This window comes from Sinocyclocheilus rhinocerous, unplaced genomic scaffold (genome assembly GCF_001515625.1).
Source record: "Sinocyclocheilus rhinocerous isolate Xijiao unplaced genomic scaffold, SAMN03320098_v1.1 scaffold498, whole genome shotgun sequence".
NCBI classification, from domain to species: domain Eukaryota; kingdom Metazoa; phylum Chordata; class Actinopteri; order Cypriniformes; family Cyprinidae; genus Sinocyclocheilus; species Sinocyclocheilus rhinocerous.
In genome coordinates, this window is record NW_015633594.1 from 106,893 (window position 1) to 121,271 (window position 14,379).

Below are 14,379 nucleotides of genomic sequence, written 5' to 3' on the forward strand. Positions count from 1 at the left end.
ATCCTTCCGGAGCTCCTCCGTGAGACTCGAGACCGGTGAGTGGCGCAGGTGTCGCACATTAGCAATTACTCCACTGGCCTCGCTCCATTCCCACGGCTCTCGGCCCCGCCCCCACTCGTCACATATATCAAATTTTTTTTTATGTATTTGTAACTGCAGGTTTAAGCATTCATGTCCTGCACTAAACAGTAGTGTGTAAATACTTCTAAATGCCACTTCAGACACAGCTTCTGTGTTTCCTGCAAAGATTAATTTTATTGATACTGATTTCATTTGCTTGGTAGCCCAAATGTCTTATTATTCTAATTCACTGATTAAATGTAAGAATTTGACTCAAAAGATAAAGCACACTTTTAGAAAAAGGTAAACATGCCCATTAAAAGGTAAAAATTAATTTAAACTCATATTGGAAAAGATTAATTTCTCTCAGTGTGAACTGACCACCACACAGAATATGAAGAATATCAAAAACTTTAGGAGTCTTATCGATAAAATCACAGAAAATATCAAGATATTATTTTTGTCAATATCGCACACCCCTACCCACAACACTTCAAATCTTCCTGCCCTCTTTTCAAGATGTGATCATCACGACCTCGTTTTCTCTTCCTTTCTCTCACCTCTGCACAGCACAATTGTTTTGATAGCTTTCTCATATGCTCCACATCAGACTAGAGGACACATGCCAATCTTTTTTCTTCTTTTATGATCAGTGTGACAAGATCTACACTCTGTGTGAAATTGTGTTTGTGTTTTATGGATTAATTTCATACGCATCGCTCCCTCTCTCTTGAAAATCTTTTCTCTGTCCCTCAGGCTCTGGGATCCCTGAGCTCAAGACCATTCTCAGAGGTGTGGTGTTAAAGGAGTATCTGACGCTCAAGGCATTTGTGGCTAAAGTCATCGGTCTTACGGCTGGGCTAGGCAGTGGTATGCCCATCGGCAAGGAGGTGGATCTATCTATCTATCTATCTATCTATTTTTCAAATCTTCAGTTCTGTTCATCCATTAGTTCAGTTATCTTGCTAACTGGTTGCATCACTAATTGCGGCTCTTTGTTGGATTCAGAGGAAATTAATTTTGTTACATAAACTCTAGACACAGTACATTGTTCATCTGCTGCTGTTTATTGATTAATAACCTGCATTATATCCTCAGGGTCCTTTCGTGCATATTGCCAGTATATGTGCGGCAGTGCTGAGCAGGGTCATGTCCATCTTCACCGGTGTGTATGAGGTAAAAATCAGTCCCTGTGAGCCCGTTCGCCTGTGTGTGTGTGTGTGGCACGAGCGTGTGAGTAACTCTTAAGAAGCTGCTGACCTTAATTACTTTTAGAAAAAGGTAAACATGCCCATTAAAAGGTAAAAATTAATTTAAACTCATATTGGAAAAGATTAATTTCTCTCAGTGTGAACTGACCACCACACAGAATATAAAGAATATCAAAAACATTAGGAGTCAGCTGTCCACGGCAGTCCTTAAGATACCAGCACAATAACACACTCAGCAAAATATCATCTAACTATCGTTATCGATAAAATCACAGAAAATATCAAGATATTATTTTTGTCAATATCGCACACCCCTACCCACAACACTTCAAATCTTCCTGCCCTCTTTTCAAGATGTGATCATCACGACCTCGTTTTCTCTTCCTTTCTCTCACCTCTGCACAGCACAATTGTTTTGATAGCTTTCTCATATGCTCCACATCAGACTAGAGGACACATGCCAATCTTTTTTCTTCTTTTATGATCAGTGTGACAAGATCTACACTCTGTGTGAAATTGTGTTTGTGTTTTATGGATTAATTTCATACGCATCGCTCCCTCTCTCTTGAAAATCTTTTCTCTGTCCCTCAGGCTCTGGGATCCCTGAGCTCAAGACCATTCTCAGAGGTGTGGTGTTAAAGGAGTATCTGACGCTCAAGGCATTTGTGGCTAAAGTCATCGGTCTTACGGCTGGGCTAGGCAGTGGTATGCCCATCGGCAAGGAGGTGGATCTATCTATCTATCTATCTATCTATTTTTCAAATCTTCAGTTCTGTTCATCCATTAGTTCAGTTATCTTGCTAACTGGTTGCATCACTAATTGCGGCTCTTTGTTGGATTCAGAGAAATGAATTTAGTTACATAAACTCTCCTCATAGATTGTTCATCTGCTGCAGTTTTATTGATTCATAACCTCCATTAACTCCTCAGGGTCCTTTTGTGCATATTGCCAGTATATGTGCGGCAGTGCTGAGCAGGGTCATGTCCATCTTCACCGGTGTGTATGAGGTAAAAATCAGTCCCTGTGAGCCCGTTCGCCTGTGTGTGTGTGTGGCACGAGCGTGTGAGTAACTCTTCAGAAGCTGCTGACCTTAATTGCTGATCTAGGATCAAGTTACCTCTCATTGGCATATAAATTCCCACTCCACACCACAGCCATCACAAGTTATTTTATGAGTAGACAGATGCCAAAACCTGTCTCTGATTAACAGTTAAGGATTATGATGAACTTATGATGAGCTTTTGAATGTTATACTCAGTTTAATGTTACAAAATTGTGTGTGTCTAATGTTTATGAATTAAAATAAATGCTAGTCATACTAATTGCATATTTCTCTCGTCTCATTCCCTGTATTCTCTTTTTATCCCTGTCTCATTGTCTCTCCCCTATAACACCTTATTATTTTCGTCTGTCTGTATTAATAGTGATGGTATTTTTTGCATGTGTCTTGAATGTGTGTCCTGACGCTGTTATTTTAACCCCACCCAAATGACCCAGAATAGTGCCCATGTTCAGGATCTGCTGGTGTGTGCCTGTGCAGTGGGAGTGGCCACCTGTTTCGCTGCCCCAGTGGGAGGCAAGTCACGCCCACTTTTACCCAGCATGCATTGCATTGTGCCATTTATACTCACTGTACACAGTACTTCACAACATGATGTTTGTCCTTCTCATCTCCTTTCTCTTTTTAGTGTGTTTATGCTTAGTTGGTATGTGTGTAAAGCTTTGGTTTGCCTTTCTTTGCCACATTGAACGAATCCTCACAATTGTGTATACACATAATCCTTTTGTTTTTCCTTTGCTTCTCTTTATCCATCATTCCCTTTATTTCTCCTTCCATTCGGCTCTACTCTTTCTTCTTCTCTCTCCCTCCCACGCAATGTACCCGCTGACATTCCTAATCTATTCTTCTCTTTACATCCCCTCATCTCCCTCCCCTCTAACTCCCTCGTTCTCCTTTCTGCCTTCACCTCAAACTCCCTCTCTCTCTTCCTCTCTCTTCTGTCTTGGTGTCAGTAGAACCCCTATGGTTACACAGACATATTGACAGTAGGATGTGCTGTTGGGGTGGGCTGCTGTTTTGGGACTCCCCTTGGAGGTAAAAATCTCTCATTCTTTCTATCCCTGTAGTTTTCAGTTCCTCTTCCTTCTTTTTCAGCTTGACGCCTGCTGAATAATTAACCTCGTCAACACTTCATAGTTAAAAGCACCCGTGTGTTATAAATTCATATGCTGTGCATGTTTTATGTATCTTAAACAGTGTGTTCTCTATGAGGAGAGCATGATAAAGAGCCAGAACATTTGAAGTACTTTTAGAGAGTGCATGTGGATTTCGACAAGTGTTTGTGTGTGAATGTAAATTCTTTTAAGCTTACTTAATTCTCTCATGAAGTATAAAATACTGATAAAATACTTTTGAAAAGCTTAATATCCAGAAGAGAACTGTAAGCCGCTGGCCAGTTGATTTGAGTGTAAACACTTTAGCAGTAATGTTTCTCTTATTATTACTATTATAAAATTATCATTATTTTAAAGTGCAGTTTTTCAGCGGCCTTGGTTCCAGAAGTATTTTTGCCATAGGGATTTTAAAAAAAAAAGTCTTTGTTAAAGAGCTATAAGTTATGAACCAAACTAACTAGCTACAAGGTGAATCACATTACAAACTTTGAAAGAACTTCAATCCCATGAAGCATTGTAAATGACATAATCAAATTTAAAACAAATCTATTGATTTAAAGATGGTGGTTATATATAAAAAAAAATTTTTTTTTTTGTTTATTGCAAAATATGCAGTTTGAGAGCAGTGGGAAGTAGAGTGTAGGGAGATTGACGTCATATTATGTCATTCTCTGCGTTTCATGGGAATGGTCAGGTGCAGAAGTGCTCTTTGCGGATGATTTACTTGTTGGATTTCTTTACAGAATCATGACCAATGTTGTTTTTCACCAGGAATTCCACGGTTAAACAACATTATTTAAGAAATAAGTTGAAATAGTGCGGACTGATAGCTTCAACAAAACCAGGGACAGTTAATTAACAACCTCATAGTGCAGAGTAGGTCTGTCTTTAAAGGTTTACAAGTTGTCATTAAAATACACCTGATACAATGATTGAGATTTTTACTTCTGGAAGCCAAATGTGTTGCTTTCCATGACTGTGGTGGTTTGTTTGTGCCTCCTAACCAGTCCGACACAGCAATACTGTCTCAACCAATGGAGTGAGTTTGGGGCGGGGCTATCTGTTTGACTGACCAATAGCAGATGGGGAGAGTGTTTGCAATATTTTAAAAATTATTTATTATTAATCTATTTATTTATTAATTTAGTATTTATTTACTTTTTTTTAAAACTATTATTATTTGTTTTTGTTATTACTATTCACCTCTCTTCCACTCTTATGTTCTGTTTCTAAATTGCTTTCTCAGCTGTTATTTAACTTTCTTTTTTTATTTTATATTATTTTTGCTCCTCACTATCTCTCAGGTGTGTTGTTCAGTATTGAGGTCACGTCGACATATTTTGCAGTGAGGAATTACTGGAGAGGATATTTCGCTGCCACATTCAGTGCCTTCATATTCCGAGTACTGTCAGTGTGGAACAAAGATTCTGGTGAGACACACACACACACACACCAGCAGATATGATAAATTAATAATAAATTAATTTCATGCTAGATGTCAAGCTGTCCACTGCTTACTGATCTCTATAAATTAAATACATTATACAACATTTAGTTCCGGTCGTCAGTTTTGATCAGCTGAGCAATGTTCCAAAAGTGCTGATGTACAGTCCAACAACAATAAGACTTTTCACTCTTTCTATCAGTCTGCTTGTGTGCATGTTTCAGACAGGCTTTCAGTCTGTTTATTAGTGGTGGGTATTTTTCAGTGACTTATTTTGTAGGTTACATTGTTACAGCAGTAGAAGAGTGAGTCACTGAATAATTCACTCAGTTATTTCATTCCGTATAATAGTGTTTATTTCAGTAAACAGACACCATTGTTGACACACAACATTTCATCCTGCTTTACCTTCATTTTTAAGTATTTTCATTGGAGGAAAAAAATAGACAAAGTGTCAATATTGTGTCTGCTTAATATTAACTTAATGTTTATTGAACTGTTGTATAAAAGTAATATTACACAAGCATACTTAGTGTAGTAATGATATTCAGAACAACAGCGATTTTGCTTAAAGACTAAAACATATTTGTTTTTTCCCACAGTTACGATTACAGCACTGTTTCGTACAAACTTTCGTATGGACTTCCCCTTTGACCTGCAGGAACTGCCAGCTTTTGCAATAATTGGGTGTGTGGGTTAGTGTGTGTCTATGTACGTGCATGTACAGTATGTGCAGTTATTGATTCATTATGTGTATATGCACCTAAAAAAGATTGTTTACCATAAATGTAGCTGTATATATAAAGTGAAAGTGATGTGACGTGTAGCCAAGTATGGTGTCCCATACTCGGAATTTGTGCTCTGCATTTAACCCATCCAAGTGCACACACAGTAGTCAGTAGTGAACACACACACACACACACACCTGGAGCAGTGGGCAGCCATATTGCTGCAGTGCCCGGGGAGCAGTTGGGGGTTCGGTGCCTTGCTCAAGTGTCTCACCTCAGTCGTGGTATTGAGGGTGGAAGAGAGCGCTGTACATTCACTCCCCCACCTACAATTCCTGCTGGACCTGAGACTCGAATCCTCGACCTTTGGGTTACAAGTCCGACTCTCTAACCATTAGGCCACGACTGCCCCATATAATGTTGTATCTTCAAATAGATTTCACAATTTTTCTGGCTGATGTTTCTAAATTTGTGTGTGTGTTTGTAGGATCTCATGTGGGTTTCTAGGGGCGTTCTTTGTCTATCTGAACAGACAAGTTGTTCTGATCATGAGGAGACCGACGGCTCTTAAGCGCTTCCTCACAAAACAGCAAGTCACCATTTACATATGAGTAAACTTTTCATAAACCAATTTTAGCTTTAAAATTAATTTATTATTCTATTATTTTACTTGTATTGCATATGACATTGACAATGACATTAATAGTATCAAAATATCAGGATAATACACCATTTCACCATTTCAATTACGTCTGTTTGTGTTTATTTGTTGTAGCCGCTTGATTTACCCTGGTGCTGTGACACTAATTATAGCCTCCTTCACATTTCCTCCTGGGTTCGGCCAGTTCATGGCTGGAGAGGTGTGTATTTGCTTGGATATACTATACACTTGCATTTTAAGTAGACATCCACAGAGCAGTGTTACTGAGACTTAACCAGTTGAGAAGCCTTTTTTTTTGTTTGTTTGTTTGTTTGTTTGTTTGTTAATGTGTTGTGGCTGCAAGAGCCAAATTTAAAAAACAACCTTTGAGCATGCACTGAATTATTTCGTTTAAAACTAATCTTTTAAAAGTGCACTCAGGTTTTCCTATGTTTCACTTGTTTATCTTAGTAGTTTTTTTTTTATATTGACACGTAGTTTGTTTGGTGAACTTCACAAAAAAACATGTTTGTTTTGTTCTTTTCCATTGATGTGCTTGCGGTTGCACTTTGAAGTTGACTGATTTAGTTGTTATTGTGTCTGTTTATGTATGCACATTGTGCTTGTTATATTGTTTGGTTTGATCGTTTATATGTGCTTTTATGTTTACGTTGTGTAAAGAACTGGCTAAAAGTGCTTTATAAAATAAACATTATTATTATTATTATCTACAGAGTATTATTATCATCATTATTATTATTATCTACAGTGTATTATTATTATCTATCCCTGCATGTCATGTGTGTGTCTCTGTAATCATGAGTAATTCTTGACATGTTTAAAACGTCTGGTCATGTGACCTCAACATGGTGGCATCCAAATGGGGGTGACTCACTCCATGTAGAATTAAGCAGCTTTTTTTATTATTCATCTCATGTGAGTATTTATCATATTACTGATATTTCCAGAAATTGCTTTTCATTTGTTTGTTTTTTTAAATGACTGAGTGCACTTTTAATTTTTGAGAAACACCAGTTCCTACACCACTGTAGGTTTTCACGTTCTGAATATGGCTACTTCATTGTAACGAGCATTGTAACGTTTAGCCTAGATTAGCTAGTTTATTGAAGCGTAACACTGTCATTAAAGAGCTGCTTGAGACTCACAAGGCAGCTGCTGTTTTAAAAAACAACCTTTGAGCATGCACTGAATTATTTCGTTTAAAACTAATCTTTTAAAAGTGCACTCAGGTTTTCCTATGTTTCACTTGTTTATCTTAGTAGTTTTTTTTTTATATTGACACGTAGTTTGTTTGGTGAACTTCACAAAAAAACATGTTTGTTTTGTTCTTTTCCATTGATGTGCTTGCGGTTGCACTTTGAAGTTGACTGATTTAGTTGTTATTGTGTCTGTTTATGTATGCACATTGTGCTTGTTATATTGTTTGGTTTGATCGTTTATATGTGCTTTTATGTTTACGTTGTGTAAAGAACTGGCTAAAAGTGCTTTATAAAATAAACATTATTATTATTATTATCTACAGAGTATTATTATCATCATTATTATTATTATCTACAGTGTATTATTATTATCTATCCCTGCATGTCATGTGTGTGTCTCTGTAATCATGAGTAATTCTTGACATGTTTAAAACGTCTGGTCATGTGACCTCAACATGGTGGCATCCAAATGGGGGTGACTCACTCCATGTAGAATTAAGCAGCTTTTTTTATTATTCATCTCATGTGAGTATTTATCATATTACTGATATTTCCAGAAATTGCTTTTCATTTGTTTGTTTTTTTAAATGACTGAGTGCACTTTTAATTTTTGAGAAACACCAGTTCCTACACCACTGTAGGTTTTCACGTTCTGAATATGGCTACTTCATTGTAACGAGCATTGTAACGTTTAGCCTAGATTAGCTAGTTTATTGAAGCGTAACACTGTCATTAAAGAGCTGCTTGAGACTCACAAGGCAGCTGCTGTTTCCCTTCACTGCTACGTCATGAATGAGTCCTTTGGAAGTCTTTTAATATGTGGAGTCTCTGTTTCTCTTTTGTCACACAGCTGATGCCAAGAGAGTGCATTAATTCACTGTTTGATAACTTCACTTGGACAAAGATCTGGGGTTCACCGGCTCCACCCGGATTGGGTCACTCTGCTGCCTGGCTCCACCCACAAGTCAGCGTCTTCGTCATCCTTCTCCTCTTCTTCGTCATGAAGGTGCTGGCTTGTTGTAGAAAGATTTCTGTGACCAAATTTCATAATGTATGCTGTGTAAATGCTAATTTCCTTTTGATCTCCCGTTCGCACAGTTCTGGATGTCAGCAGTCTCTACTACAATGCCAGTCCCTTCTGGAGCTTTCATGCCTGTTTTTATATTGGGTCAGTCATTCTTTTTTGATTAGCATGTCATGCAACTTTCTGAGACCTAGCAATTAATTTTGGTTATTATATTGGATGTATCATGTTGTTTACATCTCAGTGTCCATATATTCAAAGTCCTGATGCAAGCTTTTATGTGTTACCAAATATTTAGTGGGTATGGCTAGTATAATATTAATCCTGTGAAGCTTGACATGTGAAAAGTTCATACTTTTGCCCAATATCAGGCATTTATGTCTCACATAGCTTGATATAGGAGAATATGGCGCTCATGCTCAAGGAGGAAAAAACATCTCAATTTTATTCAGAGGGCCAAAACTGAGCAAAATTATGCAATTTAGTGCAGTTGCTGATATTTATTTGGCCAAAAGTAAGATGCAGTTCTGATAGCTTGTAATGTAAATCAGATCTTTATAACAGTATAGCAGACTGCTTACATAAAATGCATATAAATATCAGTTTTCACACTATATCTTCTAATAATAACAGTAAATTAGTAAGAAGATTTTTAAATGCAATACAACAATGCAAATCATAATTGAATGCAATACAATGATGAGTGAGATGTGTAAAAATAAACATTTCCCAAAAGCCTGACATATCCTATTTGATACAAACATTTTGAAATTATTTTTCTAAAAATGGTGTATGGATAATCAAGTAAACCTAAGTTGCTTTAGTCCAGTAAGTGTTTATCTTGTAATATTACTGACAATATAAAATATATTCTGCGTTTACTTCACGAAAGTCTGTAAAGATCACATCAAAATATCATTTTTAGAATGATAAATCTAAAAACTATACTAAAAGCTTTCAATTGCTAACTATCAATCAGACAACAGAAGGCATGTGAAAGATTGCGTACAACAGGTTTTTCAGCAAAGTTTTGATCATGTTAATTTAAAGGCCTTAGAAACTCGCATAGCAAATGTGATATGGTAGGCTTTGCAGGGTAAAAATAATTACATAATGAGACACATATATATTATTTTTAATTGTAATGTGACTGAAATAATATGATAATGTTTCTGAAACAAGCAGGAGCAGCATTTGGCCGTTTGGTGGGTGAGATTATGGCCACGCTGTTTCCGAATGGAATTCTGTTTGATGGGATCGTGTACCAAATCCTGCCTGGAGGCTACGCAGTGATAGGTCTGCAAAAATTCCCCTTCCAGCCAATCCTTCACACCCCTAAAATCCAGTTTTACTCTTAAAGTAGCAGATTTATACTTCTCGTATGCTTCCCCTTTCAAATTTTCTGCATCTGACCCCCTGCTTCTCCCTGTGTGTGTTTGTGTGTGTGTGTAGGGGCAGCAGCTATGACAGGAGCAGTCACACACACAGTTTCAACAGCAGTCATCTGTTTTGAACTGACGGGTCAAATCTCGCACATCCTGCCCATGATGGTGGCCGTGATTCTCGCCAACATGGTGGCACAGGGTCTACAGCCTTCTCTTTATGACTCCATCATTCAGGTCAAAAAGCTGCCCTATCTTCCAGAGCTCGGCATTGGCCACATCAGGTACCACTACCAGATCTCTAGAGACTGGTGTAGTTTTAGATGTGATATATCGGATCTGAATTGATGATAGTATCTTTGACCTCTTTTCCCTTCAAACAATATAACTACTTTAGAGGTTTATTTGATGGTTTTGTAATGAAAAAATTAAAAGAAACTATTTTGACATAAAATCTCTCTCTCTTTCTCTGCATGGCAGTAAATATAATATCTTTGTGGAGGACATCATGGTGAAGAAAATAAAGTTTCTGTCACCTCAGTCCACTTACAGAGAGCTGAATGATCTCCTGGAGTCCACGTCTCTCAAAACCATCCCGCTCGTCGACTCCAAAGGTCTGTGTTGGGTGAACAAACCACTTTGTAGTCATATTGCAGATTATATTTCCTATTGAAAAGACCAGTTTATACCAGTGTGAATTTCCTATTTAAGATGGTTGAAGACCTGTTTCTAGTAAAAAAAACTGTGATAATTGTGTGTTCAAAATAATAAATAGTCACTTTGTGAGAAGTAAAGTCACAATTACAAAAAAAGTCACAGTTACAGTTAATTATTCAAATTTAGTAATTACGAGAAGCTGTTGCAATTGTGAGATATTAATTCACTCTGCAAGATATAGTACGGAAACCCATTTCTGTCTCAGAGTAAAAAATAAAAAAGGTAACTGTGAGACGAAGTTAATAATAAATAGTCAGATTATGAAAAAATAGTCACATTTACAAAAAAAAAAAAAAAACACAATTAAATTCTCTGTTATGCTGTATAGTCAAATCGAAAGATATAAAGTTTCAATCATGAAAAATAGTCACAATTAAGAGAGATGGTTACAATTGTGAGATATAAAGTTACATTGCAAGAAATAAAGTTACATTGTGAGATATACAGTCACAATTGAGAGAAATAAAGACACAGTTATGAGAAAACAGTCGCAACAATGAGATATAAAGTCACACTGCAAAATATATTATAGAAGCCCATTTTCATCAAAGAGTACAAAATAAAGGTAATTATGAGGTAAAGTTAAAAATAATAAATAGTCATATTATTAGAGCAATTATGAGAATTATGAGCAATTATGAGAAATTGTCACAGTTGTTAAATATAAAGTCACATTGTGAGAAATAAAATTGCAATTACGGGAAACATAATTGCAATTATGAGAGATATATTTACAATAGCTTTTTTTTAAATGACACGGAAACAGCTTCTGTACCATAGCCACACTGCTCATCAGCAAAATTAAACTGGTTAAGCTAGTCAACCAGCATGGTCTTTCTGGTGAAACTGGTTTACCAAAGACATCTTGTTACCGCACGCATTATGATAGACCTATAGAAAAAAATATTTGAATCTTTTTCTTTTCTAAGAATGGCTTAACTTGAAGTGCTGTAAGTTCAAAAGCTAGTTAATATATGCTTTTTAGAAAGATTGTCTAACATGTGTAGGTGTGTGATGATTCCTTTTGGCAAAAATGTGAAATTTAAAGAAAAGAAAAAAAAAAGTCAATTATTTTCCCACGCCCAGAGTCAATGATTCTATTGGGCTCCATTGAGAGATGTGAACTTCAGGCCGCCTCGGATTGGTGGCTCTCAGCCGAGAGGCGGGTTTATAACCGAGGTGAGGGCGTTTCCAGCCCAGGGTCACAGGTCAACTGGGAGTCCTTCGCCTTTGTGGATGAGGAGGTTGGAGAGGAGAATGGAGACAAGGTGAGAAGAGCTCCACAAGTATTATCACACACTGTTTTTCCCAGAAAAACCCCTAAGAGAACATCTTTGTTCTCTTTTTGTTTTGCTCAGAGGCAGATTTGAAGTTCTCTGATCTGACATCAATACGCAGAGCTTTATGCCAAATAAATGTTATTTTCTGAAAATCAAGCAAATTATTTGAGTGTACTAATCTTACACTGTTACTAAAATGATTAACAGGGTAACAGAGTCTCTGAAGAGTGTAACGGCCCACTGGGGTCCACCAAAACCACAGACATCTCCACTAATCACACCACATCTGGTAAGTTTATATGTGTTGTTACCTGGCAACACATTCTTAAAGGTTCTAGCTGATCAGTATCCAGCTCTACACCAATTCAGCATATAGACCTTGTGTTAGAATGTATTCACGAAACCAATTCAAGCTCATTCATTCCAGCTAAATGTTCACCAGTAGAAGTGTCTCATATCAAAGTTGGCTTGTTTAAATTGAAGCGGTGTTCTTCAAATCATAACAGGTGCCCTGCAGTCCGTGAGGAGGACGCTTCATCGTCTTTTCTCCTCGTCTTCCTCATCAGGGCAGACTGAACCAGAGGTGTGTTTTTTTAGATTGTCATTTACTAGGACAGTGTAACTTACTGAAGACATGAGTGGAGTTAACATGAGTGTATGAGTTTAAAACTAGGAAATCATCTACGACATGCTTTTAATTATCTCATATCCCTCATTTTGTAAAAACAAATAAAATCTTGTGTACTGTAATGGACCAACAAGTTTATTGGCTATACAGTACATGGTTATGGCAGGAGTTTTGATAAATCTTTGCGCAGACGAATGCACAGACGATTTTATTTTTTTGATTTTATATGAATTATATTGAAGGTAAATTTGTTTATATACTGTTGTTTACAGTACACATTGTTTCAAAGCAGCTTCACAGACAATGTTTATTATGTCTTAATGTCTTCATGCTTTATAGTCGCATTTAGCAGATTAGAGCTGGCCAATAATATAGTTTGCATTTTGTGACAATACAGATAAAGTTGGACATACTTATATATGCAACTTTATATAAAGAGCTGGGTGATACGTACATTTTGCATCAAAATAAATGTATTATCAAAAGTTCAGTTCTTGTTCTGAAGCCTGACAGTGCAAGTTTTATTTTCGTATTACTTTAAAAATAATACTAATACAAGATAATACACCAGCAAAAATAAAAAATTTGAAATTGAATGTATCTGCTAAGCCAATTATGTAATTGCCTAAAATTATAGGCTTATGATATTTAGTTAGTGTCATAATTTTCATGCAAAAACCGTTGCCTCTGACAGTGCAAGTTTTATTTTCGTATTACTTTAAAAATAATACTAATACAAAATAATACACCAGCAAAAATAAAAAATTTGAAATTGAATATGTATCTGCTAAGCCAATTATGTAATTGCCTAAAATTATAGGCTTATGATATTTAGTTAGTGTCATAATTTTCATGCAAAAACCGTTGCCCCTAGTAACTAAAATCAATTGCTTTTTACTTTTGATTCTGTTTTTCCATATAAAAGTTTTCTTTAGCAATTTCTGTTTATTGTTGAAGCTGGCATATTTTAACTGTAAATCGAGAGAAATCTCACATTTTTAGATTCTTGTGTTTTAAAAGCTGGTTGTGACACATTTTGTCTTTTCACTTTCCAGTCCATGAGATCACAATTTCAGTTATCAGCTCGCACCAGCAGGTGGTGTCAAACACGCTGTGTAGGGCAGGTGGAGTCGCAAAACAGGATAAAAAATTTACAGGGTTATTTTGAGTGAATTATGATGTTATCCTCCAAACATTCGTGTACTACTTCTGACCCTCTGTCTCCCTCTCATTCCTCTCTCTGTAGAGCCCTGCAGCTCCTCCTGTAGTTGATAACATGACTCCTGAAGAGGTAGGGTGATGAATTGATTTATTTTCACTGCAGTTCAGACAGTCGGCTACAATTAGCACATCAGACCCAAAGCTGTCTGTGAGCTGTCAGTCACTCGCAGTGACTTTAGGACCCTGATTATGTTGTATTGGGGTGTTCAGATCAAAGCCTGGGAAGAGGAAGAGCTGGAAAAGCCGATTGACATTGATCAGATCCGTGTTGACCCCTCACCTTTTCAGCTGGTGGAGAGAACATCTTTGCATAAGGTAATCCAAAATCCGACTGAGATCACACATGAAATACTGTGTATTATATTGAGGATTTATGTCTTTCCAAGTGAATCATGATTTAGTCTTTTATCTATCTGTATTTGAATGTCAGTCCAAAGCACTCCTTATTTCATGCCCTCAGGGAAATGTGTTTTTCGATAAAAACAGCACCATTATACCCTGCATTCTGGTGTTTATATGTTAATATATTTTTCAAATTAAAAAAAATTACAGTATTGTATTCTGCATTCATATAATGATATTAATATTATTAATAATAATAATAAAGAAATTATATATATATATATATATATATATATATATATAATA

General features: G+C 36.5%; 1 protein-coding gene across 1 annotated transcript in view; it reads left to right on the forward strand.

Annotated features, from left to right (window-relative positions):
• clcn1b (chloride channel, voltage-sensitive 1b) overlaps positions 1 to 14,379 on the forward strand; it is a 30,610-nt gene that overhangs the window by 14,445 nt on the left and 1,786 nt on the right. The window contains exons 5-21 of the mRNA XM_016558474.1: positions 817 to 950; positions 1,159 to 1,236; positions 3,289 to 3,367; positions 4,752 to 4,877; positions 5,494 to 5,578; positions 6,107 to 6,208; positions 6,395 to 6,479; positions 8,330 to 8,485; positions 8,578 to 8,647; positions 9,689 to 9,799; positions 9,956 to 10,169; positions 10,366 to 10,499; positions 11,689 to 11,870; positions 12,090 to 12,171; positions 12,389 to 12,465; positions 13,757 to 13,801; positions 13,942 to 14,046. Of these exons, the coding sequence (XP_016413960.1) occupies positions 817 to 950; positions 1,159 to 1,236; positions 3,289 to 3,367; positions 4,752 to 4,877; positions 5,494 to 5,578; positions 6,107 to 6,208; positions 6,395 to 6,479; positions 8,330 to 8,485; positions 8,578 to 8,647; positions 9,689 to 9,799; positions 9,956 to 10,169; positions 10,366 to 10,499; positions 11,689 to 11,870; positions 12,090 to 12,171; positions 12,389 to 12,465; positions 13,757 to 13,801; positions 13,942 to 14,046 (1,865 nt within the window). The remainder of the gene's footprint in view (positions 1 to 816; positions 951 to 1,158; positions 1,237 to 3,288; positions 3,368 to 4,751; positions 4,878 to 5,493; positions 5,579 to 6,106; positions 6,209 to 6,394; positions 6,480 to 8,329; positions 8,486 to 8,577; positions 8,648 to 9,688; positions 9,800 to 9,955; positions 10,170 to 10,365; positions 10,500 to 11,688; positions 11,871 to 12,089; positions 12,172 to 12,388; positions 12,466 to 13,756; positions 13,802 to 13,941; positions 14,047 to 14,379) is intronic.